Here is a 23,180-nt window from a genome sequence, read left to right on the forward strand (position 1 = left end):
CGTAGTTCAAATGATTTTCAAACAGGAATCATCTAGGATCGTACCAAAGCATGAAAAATGGTCATTCAAAAAAGAAAACTGATCCCAATTTGTTTTTACATGTTTCATTCATTTGAGGGGGACTTGGGGACGCCTCTGTATATTCCCTACGGCCTTCTTCTGTTCGGTAAAGAGTTTGCCGCTGACATAAAACGAACGAACAAACGAACAGAGTGAAATAAATTCTAATTACAATTATGACATGAGAGGACCCCCAGCACCTGATGGAGACTGCCGGCTACGCATGCGCAATGGCAAATGCTCCCCCCTCACCCTTGGGTACACTCAAACCATAAAAATAGCTCACTAATTACATATACGCTAGGGTTACACCGAGCACCAAACGTCGAGTGTTTTATGGATTGGTTATTTCTTTTCCTTTTTTCTTGTAGTGTTTCGAGTTCTTTTTTTTAATGCCTCTTCTTGCCCCCTGGAAGTTTTCTCAGTTGATCTTCTGTGCTTCTTGTCATCTATTTCTCAACAATGAATTTTCAGCACGTTTTTTGTTTGATTTTATTTTTAGTTTGTTGGCTCGTTGATTGATTGCCGTTTTGTTTATTATCTTTGGTGTTGCTCTACAGAATCCCTGACAATTATATGTAGCTACTATGGCTATTCGTTTGAATTGGCAATATTTGCCCACCAATTGTGAGGTAAACAAACCTTACACCTGCTTCACTCTTTGATTTCTCTAAAAATCAAGGAAAAAAGTAAAGAAAAATTGGCTAAAAGCCAATTTATGGCTTAGTATTGAATGCTCTTTGGTTACCATTATATGAATGTAGGCTAAAATGTTTCAACAAATCAATTTAATATTTATTAACAGATGATTATCATACCCTTATGAAGGGGACTATTGATAATTGTAACGCTGTGAAGAAGACATATGCGAAGCCTATAATCTATATATAATCATGATCAGCATGAGAAGACGAGTCCATATAACCAATTTCGTCTGTTTGTTTATGTGTATTAGCATCACCTCGCCAATAACAAAGCTGGAGCTTATTACCTTTTTGAGATCAAGTGTGACATATTGCCGGATCGAACCACTATAACATAAAGCTGCTATTGAAACCAGCGATAGAAAAGCTTTTTGTAATTTAGAAACCAGACAAAATCGCTTTGCAGTTGGCTTAGTGAGATGAATTCTCATAATGAAAAATCTTATAAAGGAAATTCGGAAATTCTTGACTCCTAAATGGCACAAGGGTATATGAACTTCGGTGAAGCAAAAGTTGGATTCTTTCTTGTTTTTTGATGAAATGCTTCAATGATTTTTATTTAACTTAGTTGGCCAAAAGAAAAAAATAAAAAAGAGATCAAAATTTGTGTGCTTGTTTGTTTGTTTGTTTCATTAAATCCAATTTACAAAATGGCCTAGTCCATTATTCATATCAATTATAACATTTTCCATTGCTCTCGTGCAATATTCATTTTCACTTGTCAAAATGTCAACTTAAAATAGAATATTTATGCATTTTTATGTTGTCGCTGCCGCTTTGTGTTTGAGTTGTTGTTGTTGTTATGCTATTCAGTGGAGTGACACTAAAAATATAAATGCATCGGCATCATGGATGAAAGTTAAAATCAATTTTTGTTTTCGTTTTTGCTTCTTCTTTGGCCCCATACCGCGTTGGTGTCCCTCAATTATTAAGCAGGCGTAAAAGAGAGATGGCTAAGGGCATGAGTAAAAAGAAAGAGGAAGAGAAAAAGAAGACTGAATCAATTTGTTTTCAATTAAAACAAAAACAAAACGAGTATTTGCCTTTTTTTCACCATGCATTGTCGTTGGAGCTTGAGAATGCTAAAAGGAGGAAAAGTAATTTGGAGGCTGAGCTTACCACAAAATCCTGGGCTTTTGTGCCTAAGCAGGTCCTGTCATTACCAGGTCAGAGAGAAACATTAAACGACTGAAAGAGTTTGAGGGGCAAAGTGGGGGTCAGTGGGATGACTGACCAATGTTATTTGCGGGAGTAGAGCATGTTGTCTACGCATGTTCAACTTAATGAATTTTCATTGAAAGTGACTGCAACATGCATGTCCTGCACACACACACACACACACACATACATACACTGACGTGTGTGTATGCAGAAAATGCTTGACAATGTTTTCAAGTAGACTTCATGAAACACATTTATCCCCATGGGTTGTTTCATTTTGCCCAGTTTGTGCAATTTTCTTTGTGGTTTCCTAAAATGTGTTATTATTGTCATTACGAGGCTTAGTGTTTGTCTATTGTTGAATCCTTTTTGAGTGTTTTCGTATGGATTAGACTGCCACCTAGACAGGTGTCTCTTTTGAGTGGAGACTTTTGTCAATCAGTGTGTATATAAAATATTTGTAGTTCCATATTACGCCCCCGAAAATGACATTCTATGGCTACGTGCAGAGCAAATTATTTGTGCACTTTGTTTATCAGAGAATTGTGTAATTCGTAGCCTTAGGTTGGGTTTTGAATTTTTAGTTTGTTTCTCGATCTCTAAGCAAGTTGTTGATAGGGTGTGTGTGTGTGAGAGAGAGAGAGTATTGTGGTTTAAATTGTGGCTTTTAGTTTGCTTTGTATTGTGGATTGAATGTGGATTCGTTTTTGGATACGCTTTTGTTGTTATTGTCATCAACTTTATGCCCGTTGTTGCATTTTAGTTTTGCCATGTACATACATTGTTCTTGCCCAAATGAAGCCATATAATTTATGTGTTTTTGCCTGCCTCTAACAACAGAGTTCTCTTTGGGTCTCCTCTACTCCATCTATTTGGCTGGCCATTGTGCATACGCCACGTTGTCATGTTATGTGTGTGAGTGTGTGGAAAGTTATCCTTTGTTATACTCTAGCAAAGAGTTGGAATGAATAAATTGTATTATAAATGAAACTGTGTAATTGTGATGGAATAATTTAAGTACCCTTGCCACGAGGGTTTTGTAGCTTTAACTACAAACTAAACTTGTTTAACTATGTTAGATTTATTTAGTAATTCCCAAATAATTAGTGTACTTGGCAAACCTTGAATTCTTAATGCAAAATTTAGGTTTAGATAAGTTAATTACCGTAAGTTAAGATACCTTATCAAGATACTTAAGCATTGAGTAAGGGTATATAGGTAGCGTATAAGCAGAGGCATATAACAAGTAAAAAATTGTAAACTCTTGTTTATTATTGTTTTTGCACTTTCGGTTTGGTTATGAAATGTCCAAAGGGGAAAGTAACGCCTGCCATTTCGTTTCAAACGTTGCAGTCAGTTGCACGCACGCTTGCCTCATCAGCCACCAGGCTTCGCCTTTATGCCACCGCCATCGTCTCCACCATCTCCTCTTCCTCCTCTCTGACTCTTTTTGGGGTCATATACATTCAAACACACAAACACTCACGCGACCATGTCGAGGCGAAGGACATTGTGAAGTTTTGGTCAAGCTTTTCATGTCGTTGTATTCGTGTGTGTCCGTTTGTGTGTGTGTGATGTTATGCTTATATCCTGCGGCTTAAGTATTTGTTGTTTTACAGCGTTTCAGTCTGTTTGCCAAGTAAATAAAAGCTGTTAACTAGTTTTCACACACACACACAGAAAGAATGAGGAAGGGGGGCTTTCAGGTAAGGGGGGAGAGGTAGGTGGTATGGACTCTTCCTGGCAAATTTTTTACCCCACTTGCTTGCTGCTTTTGTGCGTAGTTGGGTTGTGTGTAAGCAATTATTTAATGCCATCCGCCTTTTGTTATTATTCTCCTCTACCCTCCCCACCCTTACATCCGCTCCCTCTCTCTCTCTCTCTGTCTGTTTCGTTCTTGGTCATTGAAGTCAACTGCAGCCTTTTCAGTTTCGTCTGCCTTTTTTGTGTCGCTCATTTATTTGTGTTTATCCTTTCGCTTTTAATTGTGGCTCTGGTTGCTCTTAGTCCGCCCCTTAGCCATATCACTCTGTCTCATTCTCAGTCTCTCTCGCTCTGTCTCTCTTTGTCTTTGTCTCTCTGTTTGATATAATTGCAAGTGTTTGTTGTGTAAATAATAGCGTTAGCTGAGCGCATATTTGCCATTTGTTGCTCAACTCCTGCCCGTGCATCATCATCATCATCATTGTTGTCGTTGTTGTTGCTGTTGCTGTTGCTGCTGCTCCAGCTTCTGTCTCTTTCATGTAAAATTAATTACAACAATTATATTGTTTGTCCCAAAAACGGGGCAAAATGGTTTGTCATCAACGAAAACTCCATGACATTTTCCTATATCCTTCTCCTGCTCTCTCTCTCTCTCTGTCTCTCTGTGTGTCTCTCCACCCGCATTGTCTGTGGATGTGCCACAGGTGTTGGCTAAAATTTTGTAACGGCTTTTCTTTCAATAATTCCCAAAGTCAAGAGCAAAGTAAAACTATTTCAATGTCTAACATTCAACGAGAGGAAATACTACATGGTATTTGGGGTCAACTACACTATGCAACACAAAAAGCGCAGAGATTTCAGAGATTTATATATCATTGTACAGGAAATTCAATTCACTCTCATTTTGTTGTTTGGTGTAGTGACATCAATTAAATACACCTAGACGTTTGAGAGTCGTTAACCTTTAGTTTTTTGTCTCATAGACGTGCACATATGTTGCCCATTAGATGACAGCCACGCCCACGATGAAGAGGCACAACAACATCAACAATAAAGTAAAGTGCTTGGAAGCAATGAAGCATACGAAACCAAAAAATATCCATTGGGTTGCTTGAACCGTGCATAAATATGTCAATAAGGATTTTTGTATGCAGTCGCCCTAATAAGTAAAATCAGAGTCAGTGTAAAAACCTCAGCTTAAATAAACATAGCAAATGGCTATAGCAGGGGGAAATGCATTATCCTTGCACTTGACTATACATACAGTTGCCTGGCATTTCGAGCTGTTAAATTATGACATGCAACTGTCAGTGGCAGTTCAAGTGTTGCCCTGGTGCTTCTGCCAGGCGTGAGAAACTGTTATCCTTGCACCTAAACAAACACTTTCGAGCTGAGGCTGAAGATGCAGTAGCAAGTTGACTAGACCAGCTAGTAGCTGGCTGCTCCTGCCATACATATCCTTTGGCATGGTGTCAGATTGCAGCATGTTGGTGCTGTCATTGCTGCTGTTCATGTTCCTGTTGCTGTTGCTGTTGCTGTTGATCCTTGAGATCAGCTAATTTATTTACTTTGGAATTTGTTATACGACCCACATCTGTGTGCAAAACATGTTACAGCCGCAACATAATAATAATCAAAATGGATTGTATATGCAAGTAAGAATCACTCTCTCAGTGTGTGTGTGTGTGTGTGTAGGTACCTATCTCATTAGGTCCTTTGTGGTTATCTTTGCTTCATTTTTCCCAGCTGCAGCAGCATTTTAAAATTGGTGTTGACAGTTGCCTTGAGAAATTGCCTCGCCTTTTGTAAGCATTCCCAACTACTCGACTCTCGACATGCTAATGTGAAATATTAAAAAAAGGGAAAAGAAGAAGTAAGGAACAGCAGCAGCAGCATCAGGAGTAGGAATGTGAGGAAACCATTTAGATTAACGCACTCTCTCTTTCTCTCTCTGCCTTTTTTAGAGCACTCTGGCTCAACACTTTTCACTTTCTGTCTAATGTCTGGCAGCTGCGGCCCTTTGCCATTGCCGTTGCCGTTGCCGTGGGAAACTTTGGCTCACACACACAACACAGGTTTTTCATTTTTTTCTTTCCTTTTTTTAGTTATCCAGCACTAATCCTTTACCTTAAGTACTTCAGTGCATTTTACTGGTTGCCCTCGAAGCACCCTTTGACGCTGCTGAAGTGTTGTGAGTTCCGTTGAGTGGCATGGAGTTAAAGTGCCACCGATGCTTGCAATATGCTGGCCATTCTCAGTCAACGGGATTTGATCTGATCTAACTTTATGGCCCACTTTCAGGCAACAATCGAGCTCGTTTTTAGTTTTTTGTTGGGTTTTCAATTTCGTTTGCGTTGTTTTTGGTTTTTTGCATACGCAGACATTCAGCCCACATACAATACCATACAATACATAAATCATCGGAATTCTTCAATACTCCACCACGTGCATAAAGGGTTGACCCCATTTCTGTGGGGCAAAGCACCCAAAACAGAAAAAACAAAAACATATAAAAATATGCCTCACGTTAAGTCGTGCCACAGGCCTTACCCACACCCTGCAAAACATGGGCATGGCCAAGGGGTATATATGTTTTGCAACAATTTCTTAAACACAGACAGAAAGTTACTTAAAGTGTGAAAGTTATCTACCTAAAGATAATCTTAGTTAATATTTTTAAAATTTTGACTTTCTCTGAAGTTTAATATTATAATTTCCTAAAATTACTAGAGCTTTCGTGTCATCAGTAAATGAATATACCCCATTCGGAGAGGGTAGCTAAGAAGGTTGACAGGCAAAGAACAAAAAAAAGGAAACTAAAACAAAATTTTTGCATGGAAAATGGCATCACGTGCAGTCGGCACATGTAAAATTGCCAGAGAAATTCTTCACGGGAGCAATTAAAAACAAAAGAAAACGAAACCAAAAATAATACTGAAACCCCTAAGAACAAATTGAAAATAATTTTGCAATTAAAAAACCATATAAAGATAAGTAGGAATAAGAATGCCATAGAAGGAGGGAAAGGAGGAGCAGAGCATCTTATAATTTCCATTTGCAGTGAACTGAAACCAAAAGAAAGAAAACAGAGAAAAAATTAAGTATAAACTCACATACATACATTCACATTCGACACATGCCCTCTCAAGTGCGCCAAGAGCAATAAATTAATATACCCACCACCAGCACCACCACCAGCACCATCAGTCGCACCATCCGCCCCACCAGCACAACAGAAAATTGGAAGTGGCAAGTGGAATGAGTTTCAATGCCCCACAACTGATGCACCTTTAGCGGGCTAAAACTCTATTAAATTGCCATTGCAATGAAAACGAAACGAAAATATAAATGCAACGATTAAACTAAAGCCGACTTGATAATACACTTTACGTAATCTGGTTTTAATTTCCTATTAACCGGTTTTCTCTTGTCAGGTAATTAAACCTAAAGGCTGACACTTATTAGCATAATTGACTTGAATCCGTTTACGATAATTGATCAAGAAAAATTTGCAATAGGTAAACTAGTTTTTTTTTCTCTCCCCCTCTCCCTCTCTCTCTCTCTCTCTCTTTTAGTGAATGGAATGTGTTGAAAATGTTTAGTTTTAGTCATTTATGCCCTTGCACTTCATCCAGAGTAAAAAGTAAAAGAGAAAAAGAAACCGCAGAATATGAAATATACATGGATATTTTACGAAAATTCATTTTGTCGTTGGCTTTTCTATTTTTAACTAAAAAACCACAGCCGGCAAGAACTTATCCCCCGCCCTCTGCCACCCCTTCTAACCACTCGCTCCCACCTTTCTCAATGATATTTTGCCTTCCCTTTCATACTCAATACAAAAATTATCCTTTAGATGTTTTCCATTTTGTTGCTTTCCGAATATGCAGTTTATTGTCAGAAAATCATAGTTTTTTTTTTTTTTGTTGGCATCTCTCTTTTTTTTTATTGGATGTTTGTGTGTTTATGGTGTGAGTATGTGTGTGTGTGTGTGTGTGTGTCTTTTTCCTCAACAAAATTGCTTTTATTTATTACTAATGGGCGCTGGGTTCGGGTTGATACCGATGCTCTGTGGTTGTGGCACATATTGAACCATTACGGTCTTGTCTCATCTGTGCAGGAGGTGATTTCTTTCTATTTTTTTCTTTTTGTTTTTGCTGACAATCCATATGAAGCAATAATGCAGTAGCTATTGTTGTTGTTTTTCCTCTCATTTTCATTTGAGGGTAAAGATCTGGCTACTTGACATGATCGGCATTTGAACAGAAGGGCCAAAGTCTCATATCAATAAAAGTTCAACAACTTGTAATTTGTGAATCAACGATCTCAACCTTATCGCCTGTTTGGTTTCACTTGGCGAGCTCATACCGTTTTCGCAAGTCTCTCGAGCTGGACGTTGTTTTAGCCATGTCGTTGTACAATACTCTGATCAAAATACAAGCCGTGGTAGGTGTAACGCTCTTCGCCAGTCTCACACCGCTGCTCATTGTGTTTGCTCTTTTGGCTAAAACGTTGTCGAAATTGTTGCGCTGCTTTTGTGAACCACCAAAAAGTATAAACGGAGAAGTGGCTGTGGTAAGTTTCGGAGCAATCATTTAATATTTACATCTGCTCAAATCACCATGAAACGTAAACTTGACCTCAGAGTTTGTTAAACGTTGCTTAGGTCGTACACTGCAAGAAATACCATCAAACGTTATTTGCCCTATTCGCTTTGAGTATTTCTTAGGGTGAAATTCAAATATTTAACTGACGAATGTCAGTGAATACCACTAAAACTACACTACACTACACTAAACTAGACAATTTTGAGACCAACAAAAATATGTGTAACAATTTAAAGTTCTTTTTTGTTTTTTTTTTTGCACTTTGAACTATTTTCTTTCCCTTTTTTGGACTTAATGTGATATAATTCTCAACTTAACATACTATATTAACTCAATACATATATGTGAAATAGTTGGAAATAGGTTAAAAACTAACAAAAATTATGTGTTTTTTTAAATTTTTTAGAACTCCTTAGAAAATAAATTTTATAATTTTTGTTAAGGCAAATTTCTAACCGATTCAAGTGAAGCAAAAAATCATATCAAACACTTGGATATATGAATTTTCAAGTACTTCAAGAATGAAATCAGTCAAGTTAAAGCTCTATGAAGGTCCCAGATTATTAAACCATAAAGCATTACTTTTCATCTTAAAAGCAATTAAAGTAAAAAGCAAATTTTAATGTGAAAGGTCGACCAACAGTTTTAAGATCGCTAGAAAATTAATGAATATAATGTGATAAAGACTTTTTCGAAAGTGATTCCGAATGTTAATGACCTAAGCCCATAAACGAGGCAAGTAAAGGAAATATTACAGTTGTTTGATTATCATACAACAGGTGACTGGAGCAGCTCATGGCCTTGGTCGGGCAATTGCACTGGAATTGGCCCGTAAAGGTTGTAAAATAGCCGCCGTTGATATTAATTTGACGGGTGCAGAGAATACGGTTAAACAAATCATGGAAACTGTCCCAGCCAAAGCCTATAAGGTAAGCCCTAGTTGAGGGTTTGAATGAAATGACCAATTCATTGTGCTTATTATAGGTAGACGTGGTCAATCACGAGGAAATTGTCAAGTTAAATGAACAAGTTACCAAGGACTTGGGACCCGTTACCATACTAATTAATAATGCTGGAATTCTAATACATCGAAATCCTGTGAACCCAACACCAAATGAAGTACAGCAAATGATAAATGTTAATTTGTCATCACATTTTTGGGTAAGTCATATGGATATAACTTCTTTTTTTTTTTTTTTTTTTTTTTTTTTGCCAGAAGAACCTAATGATATCTTTGGTTTTTAGACCAAAAGCGTCTTTTTGCCCAAAATGAAAGAACTACGCAAAGGATTTGTGGTCAGCATTGCGTCTCTAGCAGGTAATATAATGATTGCCAATGAGTTTTAACCTTATGTTTAGGAGAATTTCTATTCGTTCATGTTAGGATGGATTCCGTTGCCTTACTCCACAACATATACTGCCACTAAGGCCGGAGTTTATGGCCACATGAAGGCCTTACGTCTGGAGCTGGCCATTGAGAAGCAATCGAACATTCGTGTGTCAACGGTCTTGCCCACATTTCTGCAAGCCAACGAGGAAGTCGTTTCTGTGACAGAGCAACTCAACATGGATAGGCTATATCCGTTGGTCAGTGCCCAAGCAGCAGCTCGTCGCATCGTCGAGGGCATGCTGAGGGGTGAACGTGAGATTGTGATACCGGATATAGGAGCATTATTGTATCGTTCAATTACTGTGTTACCTATCGCCTGGCAGGATTATTTGTTGTTATTGTTTTCTGGTAGTAGGTTCCAAGATTTCTGCAAATTGTATTCCAAGTAAATAAATTAATTCGTAAATTCATACTACAAAAATTTCATTAATTTCAGCAAACTTTAGCTTTGAGTTGTTTAAAAAATAATATCAGCAGAAAGTTTGTTCTTTAATCTGTATACCCAGTGTTATTTTATTCTGTTCAAAGGGAATGTTAGCGCTAAAGAAATACAAAATGTATTTAGATTAGACAATCTATTCGAGGTGGATATGATTAACAAATATTAAGAACTTCTCGATTGCCAATTCAAAATATTTTATGAAAACTTCTTTAAGGAATTCTAAAGATGTATGAAATTTTTCTAATTCATAATTGAAAACCATGAATTTCAAGGAGTCGTACTTTGATGAAGGGTATTGAGAAGTCGATGCTTTTGTTATGGGGAAAGAAAAGTGTGTATTCTCGACTCGACTTGTTGTCTGCATTTGGCAGCTTGGCAGCGGGCGGCCAAGTCAGCCAGAGTCCAGTAGGAAGCAAGGACATGCAATCAACTTGTCAGCAGGCGTAAAAGAGAGTTTATCCCCCTCCTACCACTCTATTCCCTTCTCTCATCATCACATTGGTTTTCCACTCTTTCTCTCTCGCTGTTTCCCCCTGACTCTGTTCATCTCCTTCTCCTTCCTCTGCCGGCTTTTTCACTCATTATGCAACTTTTATGAGGTCATTGAGGGAACGTGATTTATATATTTTGCAAAATTAAAAAAGCTTAACAAAGGATTTAAAATTTCATGGCGAAATGCATGTACATAGTATGTAGGTGTGTGTGTTGGTGTTTGTGTAGGAGCTGGTGTCTGCGTTTGTGTTGCATACATATAGGCGCTAGAAGAGCCAAGCTTTGCCCTCCACCGACCGCTTTCACTTTGTTGTTATTGTTGCGTAAATAGGGTCAAATGCAGAACAATGCAGCATCAAAAAAAAAAAAAAAAAAGTAGATGAGGAAAAAAAGTGGGAAAACTATTTCGGTTAAAGTGATTTTTCTTTCTTCTCCATGCTACGAATCTTCTCATCTCTGCCCTTGCCTTGCTCTGCCCTATCGTATCTATCATGGCGAATGTAACTGCCTGGCAGTTTCGCCTGTCGTTTTTTATCTTTATGTTTGCAAAATTAATGCAACACATTAAGAAAAATATTGCTAGCGCTGTCATGGTCGAGAAGGAGCTGCTGCAGCGGGAGAAGAATGTGGTGAAGGAGGTGTGGATACTACCATTTCTTTTCTGATGCTTTCTTTTCTTCTCTTCTCTTTACATACATACACAGAATTTCTTGCATATTTTCACGTTCTGTGTTTCCATGCGTTGCTCCTTCTGCCCCGTGTCCTTTCTCTCTCCGCTCTTGCTGCTCTCCGTTGCATGTCGCTCCTATTTGGTTTTTTTATGCATTTAAAACATTTTTTGCTATCACTGCAACCTGAAATGCTTTTGCCGGGACAGACCGACTGCGTGCATGTGAATTTTTCTTTCCTGCTGCATCTGCCATTTTCCTTTTCCTTGCGCTGTCTGGGAGTGGGTATCTGTGTGGGTAAGTGTGTGTGTGCTAAATACCCATCCTCGGCAGCAAGGACATCCAAGTAAGTTGGCCCAGGCACAACAATTTTTATTGAAATTAAGAATAATAAAAGCAAAAAAACAAAAATACTTGCAAAAGAAACGCTTTACGTAAATGAAAAAATAATGCTGCAAAATGCAAAAATAACATCTAGAAACTTGACTGGAGTGATTTCTTTCTTTTGCCAGACATGTGAAAATATTATGCCAAGCGAATCAAATTGATTGTGGGAAAGCATTAGCCAAAAAGCCAACAATTCCCAGTCTCAGTCTCAGTCCCATTCTCAATGTCTCATCTTCCACATAATATTGTTGTAATTTCCTAACCCCAGAGCAAATAATTTTTCCCATTTCCTTGGTTTGCCTATGTTAATGATGCATACACAACCAAAACATAGGCCCAGACGTGTCACATGGAACGCCTCAATGGCATTCTGATTGAAAACTCAAATGCTCTGGTGTCAGCAGCTCCAAACTAGACAAAGATTGGAGATCCAAGGGCCCAGGATTGGGTGTTTATTGTTGTGTCTTTCGCACTGGCGCTCAATTCTGTTTCCATTTTAATTTTCAAACAAGGCATTTCCGCGCCTGATTATCATCAGCCAGCATCATCATCTTCGGGGATTTGAGATTGCCGAGCCGTGATTATGAGCTGCCAGTGAAATGCGTGGGAAGGTTGCAACCCCAATTGCAATGGCATCCACAGCGGAGCCAGCAGGGGGTAAGGGCTTGCGGGATTACCTGTTCGTTGGGAGTCATGTCAATCAACCACAAGTGTTAATCGATTCCATGATATTACCAGTAGATACTCAAGAAGTGACTTTCTGTCTTTTTCACTTTTTCATCGAAATGGCATTAATTGCGATTGTATTTAATGAAGAGTTGTGTATGTGTGTGTGTTTTAGTTGCGAAAATTGCTGATCACAAATTTTCATTTTCATTTTCATTTTCATTTTCATTTGCATTTCCATTGCCATTTCGAGCAGGATAAATTTCGTGGCCAGGACTGAAGAAAAACTAATTAAAAACTGTCAATGCCATTTCGAGGATGCTGAAACCAAACAAATTTTGATGGTCCATTGATTTGCTATGCAAAACACACACACACACATAGACAGGACACGTAATACTAGTGGATAGACATGGGCATTAAATTTCCCTAGCAATGGTAATGCGATCCATCTAGTTGGAGTCGGCTACTAACCGTCTGGCAGCATAAATCACATGTTTAACTAATTAAATGGAACAGTAAATAACCATCTCTGTGGCATGGTCAGTGTCACTTGGATTTTGTGGATGTGGATTTAATGAGTAGACAAACTGCCACTGTAAATGCGAAGTTAACACGCCCATCAGAGGGCCAGAGGACCAGAGTGGCACATGGGTAGATGGGCAGAGGGGCAGGAGGGGGCAACATGGAGCTCGTAAAATTGAATGCATTCGGTTGCCTACGCCAGGGGCGCAATAATCATAAAAATTGCATATTAAAATGCATTTTGGGGGCGTGCACTTCAGTCTTCCTTCTCATTTTCCCTTTTGTTCGCAGTTGTTTTTCTTTTTATTATGCGACGCCTTTAAAATGTTTATAAATACAGTCAATTTGCTGTCAACTTTTGAACTCGCCACATGTGTGCGTATCAGATTCCGATTGGACTCGGTTTCCTGTCCCAGTGTGTATACATATATATTCAAGTAGTGTGTGGTATACCATGTCAGAGAGAGGTCAATGGCAACAGCTCATTATAAAAATCATCCAATTGAGTGACACTTTTTCAACTCCAACGAGAAAATTTGAAATTTGTTTAAATTAAATAACGCTAAAACACACACTCACACAGACACACACACACTCACACATGTACGGACATTTTCTAACAAATCAGAAACTAGCAGAAACATAATGATAACGATGACTGTGACATGGATGTCAACGCAATCATTTGACATTTTGACAGGGCCACGCATAGTGACAGAGAGAGAGAGAGAGAAAAAAGGGCAAAGTGAGGTCCTATGAGGGAGTCATTGAAACGAAATGATGTTGTCGCTGCGCCTGCGTGTCTCAAATTTCAAATCAAACATCGAAAACTCTAAGTAAACAAATCAAATTGCATTCTGTAAAATTTAACTTTTGTATTAACCCAAACACCTTCATAATTTTCATGGCTGCTCCTCGACAATTCCCCCATCCCATACCAAACCTCAATCGTTGTACTCTGCTTGTTTTAGCAAAGTGCAAAGATCTTTTGAATTGCTGCCAACGCAAATAAACATGGAAGGGAAGGGAAGGGGGGCGGGGTGAAGGACTCTGTATGCATGAGCTCGCAAATGAAAAGTACCGACCGCTGCCTGTTGCTCCCCAGTTTGTCTGCTGTTTCTTTTGTGGCTACTCAATTGGTTTTTTTTTTTTTTTTTTCAAAGTTTTTTCCTTTCTGTTTTTCCCCCTCCGTTTGGCCCAATGCTTTTCAGCTCAAATGGTGTGGAATGGAGCCCCAAGTAAATGAGTTTGCCACAAGAGTTTGTTTTAAATTGCAAGTGAATTACTTTACCGAATAATTCTTTCAAAAATTAATGCTTAAAATTCGACTATAAATCAAATGAAAGATGAATCCAACTAACTAATCTAGCTTCGCAATATTATTTGAATACGAAGAAGTTATGGTTAGGAAAAATTGTATCAGACATTAATAAGAATCCATCGGGTTGTATTCTTGCTTTTCTCACGTTTTCATTTTGAAAGAGTCAACTCTTTCTCTATTTATTTACTTACACACACACACACATTAAAGAACCAAATTGAAATGGCTTCTAAACAAATTGAAATAGAAAATATTACAATTGCCTGCGAGAAGATCAAGAAGTCGGTAACATATGTATGTTTGTGTCTAAATGTAGCAACTAAATGTAATTCTAAGATTAAAAATAAACAACGTGAAGACCATAAAAATTACAATTTCCTAATCCATTGTGTGTGATCCATTTTGTTGGCAACCGAAGTAAATAAACACCCAATTTTGAAGTGGTTAAATCATTGACAAATTTATGAACTTCTTCAATACAGAAAGTCAAAACGATGTTTAAAGAGACAGAGATGGAGAAAGTAAAAACTTTCATTAACAAATCGTCACTGGACTCATTATTCTGCAACAAATAAATTTTATTAAGTACTATGTATGTACATATGTATGTATGTATGTTTGTTGGTGTATTTTTTGTTCTGTTTGTTGTTGTTTTTGTGTGTATTTTATTTACGGGTTTTCATTAAAGTCATTTCGGGTCAGACCAGCCAGAAGTAAAAACAGCAACAACATTGCCATAAAGCGTTAACCAAACAGAGTTGACCAAACAGTCGGCACACAGAAAAATAAATATCCACAATGGTTATATTGTTTTTGTTCGCTTACTGCATAAAAAATATTAAATTTGTATGGAAATTGGTGTAAAACACTCAATGCACACAGTCGAGGAGGACCATTCAGTTCAAGTTGCAAGTTTATCGCACTAATTAATTTGATGGGCTTTTTAAATAAATTGTGAAATTGTGAAAATTGTGAAAACTGTGCAAAAGCCAACTGAGTGCATATTACTTTCAATATTAATTACAAAATGCATAACAATTGCAAAGTGACTCATAACGAGATTAAATTGAAACTTACCTCAGACAGATGGCAAAGCAGAGCTGCTGCCCACGCAGCTAGACAAATTACCTTAAATCTTGTGAAAATTAATAAAGTGTTTTTCGCTTTGACAGCGGAAATGGGTTGAGTTTTTCCCAGAAGAAAACCATCGACGCGCGTCACCCACTCACAGCCATGTACATATATAATCGGGAGAAATCATTTCTCTCAAGTTTGGCCAGTGACGGCAAACTGTGCCCCTAAATCGACTAATTTTAACAATGATGTAACTTGTCGCAATTGTTGCCAGAGGCCACACAGTTTTGGACACGCGCCCAATTTTCCTTTTCGTGAAATGACAAACGCACAAGTGGCAAAAAATAAATAAAAAGTAATGCAAATATGCATTTGAATACGACCTATGAGATTCCCATTGTTGTCGAAGGACTAACATACTTGCATGACGACCATTTGTAATCAAGGAGCTCTCAGGAGACATCATTTTACCGAATCTCATTTCGAGTTCAACTGATCAATATATGAATATACCCCTCATCATCACGGAAAAGTGTATAGGGTATTGAAAACACACAAAAAATTGTGTGTTAAACGTTTCTGAATTGACTTGACTTGATGCTGCGACCGGGCCCGAACCCGTACCCGTACCCGGCCAGACCAGATCATGGTGAACGTGCGCCAAAGTGTGAAGCTTGCCAAAAACGTAAAGAAAAAGATGGCAAGAAAATAAATTACAATTATATGGGAAAAATAGTGTGCCAAAGAGCATCATATACATAATGATGAACTGCTAACTCACTAGGCAATCTTTTTTTGAAAGAGTTGCTGGAAACGAAAGTGGAAGTCACCATTACCACCTGACTCATATGGCGGAAATAGACCAATAATGGGTAAATGCATTTATTTGCAGTGTACTAGTAGGTACTTAAATTAAAAACATATTGTTGGGCCGCACAGGATTACAAACTGAGAAGAGGCATATACATACCTAAAAATAGTCTAGGAATAACATCAACATCAGCATCAGCATCATCATTATCAGGCAGAACCAACTGAAAGAGGCGGTGTCTCAGCACTTTGTGCAATTTCCGTTGCAATATTTGTCTCTTCTGGCTTCCAAATGAGCTGCCCTTAATAAATTTAGACCATAAGTTAACTCATACTCATTTACTGTACTTTCCAGCACATCAACACACACACACACATACATAGAGAGTAAGTGTGTGTGTGTGTGTGTGAGGAAAAAAGAAACTCAAGAAAAATAATGTGGCAATAAAAAATAGTGCTAAAACATTCGACAACCTAGCTACAATAACAACAACAAACAGCCACAGCATGGACATAGGAGCGCATCATTGCAGCAATGAACACGCTTGCACCATGTGTGCCAAGATCGACCGAAGATGCTGCAGAGCCCACTATAATGATCACTATAAGGCATATAGTGGTTGGAAATATACATATACACACAAACACACACTAGGCAGAGGCCACGGTCACGTGCACAGTGGAAAATATATATGTACATATGTAACTACTACTGAAGTCATGCTGACATTCTGAATGAAGAAGACTAAAATGAATGCATGGATCAGTAAAACATTGAAAACAAACACGATGGAATGCGAATATTGGGAACCATTTTATGTTTCGGCCAAGACAAAGGACTTGCAGCTAGTACTCATCTATTCTTCATCCCATTTCAATATATGTCAACATATATTGATTAATTTCTTCAAGTGTATAATTAGCAAATGAAATGATAACGAAATCCCAATTGAATTTATGACTTCATGAGACATGGTGATCAATTCTTTTGTATGATCTAAGTTTCTACTGGGTGCTCGGTAATATACAATTCACGGGTAATTTCTATACACAAACATAAACCTAAAATAACAGTATTAACAGCAGCAGCAAACTATAACATAGACAGACGGATAGACGGACGGAAAAAGTGAGTTTTCTTGATGGAAAAGAGTGCGTTTAGTTGTGTGCGTGTGTGTGTAGGAAGGAGTAATGGGGTGGCGTGAATGAGGGAGGGGGAACAGCGACAGCACATGTGCGTGCCAAGAAGGAGAATTACAATGAGTACTGCGACAGATCAGAGCAACAAGCAGAGTGTCGCAGCAGTAACGGCAACGGCAACAACTGCGACAGCAGCAATAATATTACAGATCGCTACGAGTCGAGTCAGCAGGACCAACTATCACTTGTTCTTCGCCCCCATTCCCTATGCTTGGTGTACGCACCGTTCCTGATGTTTAAATATCGTGCAGAGGCAGAGCTGCGGGTTATTGTCAGAAAGAACGCGGTGGCGTGAACATCATCACTGAAAATTTTAAAGAGACACTGAGTATCAGAGAGATTATGGAAATAGAATAGAAAAGAAAAAAAAAAAAAAAAACTAGAAAAAGAAGCGACTGCTCGACGTGTCTGCGATCGGTCATTTGGGATTTCCCGCGTTTGTCGTGTTCGTCGGGCCATTACTTGTTTTGTTTTTTTGGCAATTGGCCCAAGTTGGACAAGATTCGCTGACAATTTCGTGTGTTAGAAAAACTGCCGGAAATGCGAAATTGAAAGTGTCTCCAACATAAAAAGAACCCAAGAAAAACCTGAAAAAAAAATTAAAAGGCAATAAATAAATCAATTATGTCTTCCACAATGAAAACACAACAACTGCCATTGAGTTTATCTAGCCACAGTGTCGGCAAGGTTTGCTATGGAGCATTCATGTCGCCCCCACTAAGTGCCAACATCAATGTCTCCGCGGATCAGGATAGATTTCGTGTGCCAGCCAGTGTGGATGAGTGTATTGCAGAGGACAATCAATTCGCCAATGGTAACCTTCAATTTCCGGACTTTTCACACCTTTGCTTTGCGGCCGAGACACCGAATTCAGTGTTCAGCGATAGCCAGCCCAACTATGCGTATGCCGAACAGGAACCAGATGACATTGTTTGCGCCACAGTGGATCATACGGGCAGCATGCTCTATCAACAGGGTCAATATACGCAATTGAATCGTGAGGATATATTCCGCTTTGAGCCCGAGGACATTGCCCGGCTAACGACAGATGCTGAATTACCCATATCGGGATTGATGCAAACACCCCATCACACTCAACCTTTGCCTCAGCCTCAGCCTCTGACTCCATACACACCATATACCCCTTGTAGTGGCCAGTCGAACCAGCCTATGGCACAGGTCGACTCTATCAATCTGGATATTGATTATTTTAATTATGATGAAATTAATTGCCAATCGAAAAACCAATCACCGTGTTCATCCCCGCACCTAGATGCCTGGTTGAATTTTAACCTTAGTGAAATGACCGTGCCATCAACTGAAGCTCCATCATCGTCATCCTTGTCACCAAAATTATGCAATGGCTATGTACACCAGCAGCAACAGCAACAGCAGCAGCAACAGCAGCAGCAGCTGGTGCATCAGCATCATAATCATCATCACATTAAAATGGAGCCATCACCCACAAAGCTGCCTTCGATGAACTCCACATTTGGCACACCGAAATGCCAACCCGTGTGCGGCAATTACGAGGATTACTCCAATGTCTATCAGTGCAGTGCTGTGGATGCTGCTGCTGCTTCTGGTAATTTTCAGGACTATGCGCCAGAAAATTATCATAATAACATGTTGCAGGCCGTCGAGAAACCGAATCGGGAACACAAAATCATTTGGACCATCGACGAGCTGGATGAGCTTAATGAGGCGCTAATGATAAGTAGCAGCGAACATGAGCACTTTGAATCAAAAGTCGAGATGACCAATAGTTGGCCAACAGTGGAAATTAATGACACAAAGGACACGAAGATCGAAAAGCGTGGCTATAGTGCAGATGAGGAAGATCTCGATGACATTGATAATGACAATGAATTCGATATTGATAACGAAAATGATGAGGTCTTTGTGCTGCCGGCGGAAAAGGATGACTGTTGCGATACAGAGATAGAGGCAAGTGAATCGACGTCACTTATCTGTCAATGGACGGACTGCAATGAGGAATTTCCCAACCAACAGGCATTCGTCGAGCATATTGAAAAGTGTCACGTGGACGTCCGCAAGGGTGAAGATTTCTCCTGTTTTTGGTTGGATTGCCCACGGCGCTATAAGCCATTTAATGCTCGCTATAAGCTACTCATACACATGCGGGTGCACAGCGGTGAAAAGCCCAACAAATGTCCGGTAAGTGTCACGACAATCGATCCAGCCTGTACAAGTACATACAACTAAAAGAGTTAAAAGAGAAAAAATAATAGTTAAAAGCCAATCCTAGTAAAGTCGAAACTAATTCTTGGAAAAGGCAGCAACTTTTTAACTTCAACTTAAACCGTTTTGCTAAATATTTAAAGATGATGCAGTTAGTAAACATTTACGGTATTGTCCCCATGCCGAATATCATTTTTCAAATTCAAACAATGAAATCATGCCAGGCCAGCTGCTGCCTATTTATACAACACTTGTTTATGTTGAAAGAGTGAGTTTTCTAAACAAGACTCAACAACGATTCGGTTCCCCATATTTCGGTGTTGTTTTCTTTTTTTTTTTTTTTTTTTTTTGTTTTTGGGGGCAGTTTAGTTTGCGTTTTTGTTGTTTTTGTTTTATGCACGTGTTGACATTTGATGCGGCATCGTTTCGATGATGAATGATGCGGCAAGCAAAGCAATCAGCAAAAATTGACAAAGGCACAGGACTTCAAAGGACTTCATGGGGGCATGGTGCGTCCACTTGAAAAAGAGTTGTTGGTAATGTTATTAGTAGGACAGGTTCTAGCAGTACTCACTCACATGTTGTTCGGCATGCTCTTTCATTTTGATTTTTGGAGTAATTGATGGATGAGTAGTTGACATTAAGGAAGAGAAAAAAAAAGGGAAAAATAAAAAGCTTCTTAGGTCCTGAGCCAACAACACTTTATTCGCATTCGCTTCGTCATCGACAGGCTCAGTATTTGTGGGTTGATGGCAACATATTTTCGAGTGTGTTGCAAAAGGATAATTTGGCCTGTCAGTGTCGTACAGGTGTGGCAGCTTTCTCTGATGCCTGCGGGCAGGCAGCGAGGTCACAATATTATGCATCAACCTTACCCCCGAGAGCTCAATGTCTCTCGTTTGCTCACACGGTATCTCTCTCTCCTTCTCTCTCTTGCGCTCTTTTACCACATTCATATACACAGTGTTCGCAGTAATTGCAATTTTCGATGACACCTTACTCATCTCATCTGTTCTCATATCTCCTTCTTGTTCTCTCTCTCTCTCTCTCTATCTCTGGATCCTTTTTTATTACAGTTTCCCGGCTGCCATAAAGCATTTTCGCGTTTGGAAAATTTGAAAATTCATCAGCGTTCGCATACTGGCGAACGGCCCTATGGCTGTCAATATGGAGGCTGTGTCAAAGCTTTCAGCAATAGTTCAGATCGTGCGAAACATCAAAGGACACACTACGATACGGTGAGTACCCGCAACCTTTATATTTCTCTCTCTATCTCTCTCTCTCTCTCCCACTCTCTGTGTATATGAATATTCCTGTGGAAGGGGATTGATACATGCTTATGGGTGTGTGCGTTGGTTGTGTGTGTGGTGCAAGCAATTTGCAGTGCGTGTCAAAGGAAATTGAAGAGCTCGCGGCTTGCGTGGGTCCAAAAAAAGACGCAGTTGGCTCTATAGCAGCTTTAAGGTTTAATGACTGAGTGTCAAGGCTCTTAACATTGCAGCTTGGACAACTAAGACTGAGTCACTTTTCTAAAATTGTGCCCCATACCCTTCTGGTGTCGCTGCTGCTGTTGCCTCCTGCATGACATGTGCACATTTCGCATTTCGCTGCCTGAGTGATTTATAGTTTTCTACGTGCCTGTATGTGTCTGTGTGTGTGCGCACATGTATTTCAATCTGTGTGTGTGTATATGTGTGTTTGTAGTGAAGGCCCATCAGCAATAGCTGGAACTACAGCTAGAGCAACAGCAGCCGCGTCAGCGCGCACGACAACCGGAAAAAAGGTTGAAACCAGCATAGAAGGCCAGAGAGAAATCGAATAAACTAACTGAGTTACTTTCGTTATTCGATGCAATGGTGTGGATCAGGATCACACGAGGACACAATACGCGACATGCACTACAGAAAAATAGTTCACTTAATTATCAATAGACATACATTATATTTGAATCACTTTCTTTTTGGGCCCAGCGTACAAAATATTGGGAAAGTATGTGGTCTCGAACGAATAAAACGAATGCTGCAATTGCCATTATCAATTTTTTGTGCAGTGTAGCTATAGTGTGATGTGGTTGGTTGGCCGCAGGCGGTACATGGCCAGAACAAACAAAAGCACACATGACATTTCAAAACGATTTGACTTGGCAAATATGCTAGGGACCGACAAACCGACAGACCGACCAGCCGTATGCAATGGGCATCTGGTGATGGGTGCTTGAAGGCATACACAAATCAATTGCATACTTTTAGGCAACAGAAACAGTTGTACTGAGCTCCAAAACCTGCTGCGGTTTCAATTGAATCGGGCAAATATTAATGTTTCGCTTTCGTCTATTCTCTCTTTTTCATTCTCAATAGAAACCGTATGCCTGCCAGCTACCCGGCTGTACCAAACGCTATACGGATCCCTCGAGCCTACGCAAACATGTCAAGAATCACGCGTTGCGCAATGCCAACGGACAGCTGGTACGCCGCAAATCTGCCAGTGTAACAGGAACAGTGGCAGGAACAGCAGCAGCAGCGGCAGGAACAAAAGCAGCTGGTGCTGCTGGTAGTGGTGGAGGAGTAACCAGTAGCGGCAGGAAGGCAGCCAAAATACGACGTCATTCGGAGTCTGCCTTGGCTCAGGCCATGGCTCCAGGCAATGGCCATGACACTAGCAATGCGAATGCAAATGCAAATTTAGGTGGGGCAGGTATTGAGCAGCAGCGACAACAGCGTAGCAATAGCTGCAGTGAAGCAATGCTCCATTATGAGACAACATCAATGGCTAACCACAACAACTGCGGCAATGTTGCAGCTAATAACAATTCAATGAACTTTAATGAGTTGTCAAATTGCATTGTCATTATTGAGCACAATCAATACGAGGCAGCGGCGACAGCATCAACTATTAACAGCAGCCATAACATGCCCACAACAGCAACAGCAACATCGGCAGCAGCAGCAGCAGCAGCAATACCAACAACAACAACACCAGCAACAGCAAAGGCAGCAACATATGCCGTCTACAACATGGCGCCCGTTCCGGAAACGGATGCGCTGAGCGTTTGCAGTAGCAATAGCAACAACAATTACAATGGCTACGACAGCAATGAAAATATTAATCAATTAAGTGAACTCGAACAATTGCTGACAACAACAGTAGCGGCAGCAACAACAACAACAACAACAACAACAGCAGCAGCGGCAAATAATGTTACTGAGGGCAGTAAGGCATTAGTTGCATATAGTACTTGCCCTGATCCCACCTCCATTACGAACGATGGCAATAACATAGACATGGCCAACGGCCAGAAAGGCCATTTGAACGAATTTGTATCATTCGAGTACGTGAGGAAATATCTCACAGATGGCTATGACCCCACTCCAACTCCAAAAGCCAAAAGTCCTGTATCCAATTTGCAATTACAGCCTCAGTTTGATAATAACTTTGATATGCTAGATTTTCAGCAATTCATTTGAGAATCCTAGCCATGTACATACCACACACATACGAATTATTCAGTTAGTTCGGTTGTACTTGAACAAAGGCAAAAGCAGAAGCTAACAAGTCAGCAATTATCTATCCAAAGATCTCAATATCATTGAGTAGTAGTGCAAACGATTAATGTATATACTAACTCCAAATAGCTCTTAGGCATCCATAAAAAAAACCAAGCCTAAAATCCCAAAGAGAGTAAAAAAAAAACGTTCCTAAACAAAAAAAAAAAATATATATATATATATATATAAATAAATAAAGTGTTCCAGTGATTAGCAGCGTCT

At 39.5% G+C, this 23,180-nt stretch overlaps 2 protein-coding genes across 2 annotated transcripts; both read left to right on the top strand.

Moving 5' to 3' along the window:
* Positions 1–8,010: 8,010 nt before the first annotated feature.
* Positions 8,011–10,047, top strand: LOC137585211 (17-beta-hydroxysteroid dehydrogenase 13). The gene is made up of 5 exons (XM_068300895.1): positions 8,011–8,204; positions 9,016–9,165; positions 9,221–9,397; positions 9,482–9,554; positions 9,621–10,047. Exons 1-5 carry the CDS (start codon positions 8,037–8,039, stop codon positions 10,013–10,015), a joined length of 963 nt encoding a protein of 320 aa, XP_068156996.1. The 5' UTR covers positions 8,011–8,036; the 3' UTR covers positions 10,016–10,047.
* A 7,800-nt stretch (positions 10,048–17,847) lies between these two features.
* On the top strand, positions 17,848–23,118 carry lmd (lame duck). The gene is given in 8 exon segments (XM_068299093.1): positions 17,848–18,579; positions 18,616–18,774; positions 18,808–19,389; positions 20,490–20,651; positions 21,771–21,897; positions 21,952–22,159; positions 22,335–22,390; positions 22,393–23,118. Coding segments are annotated over 8 exon segments (2,511 nt in total). The 3' UTR covers positions 22,878–23,118.
* Positions 23,119–23,180: the final 62 nt, after the last annotated feature.

The sequence above is a fragment of the Drosophila tropicalis genome, unplaced genomic scaffold (assembly GCF_018151085.1).
Source record: "Drosophila tropicalis isolate 14030-0801.00 unplaced genomic scaffold, ASM1815108v1 contig_878, whole genome shotgun sequence".
Lineage (NCBI taxonomy): Eukaryota > Metazoa > Arthropoda > Insecta > Diptera > Drosophilidae > Drosophila > Drosophila tropicalis.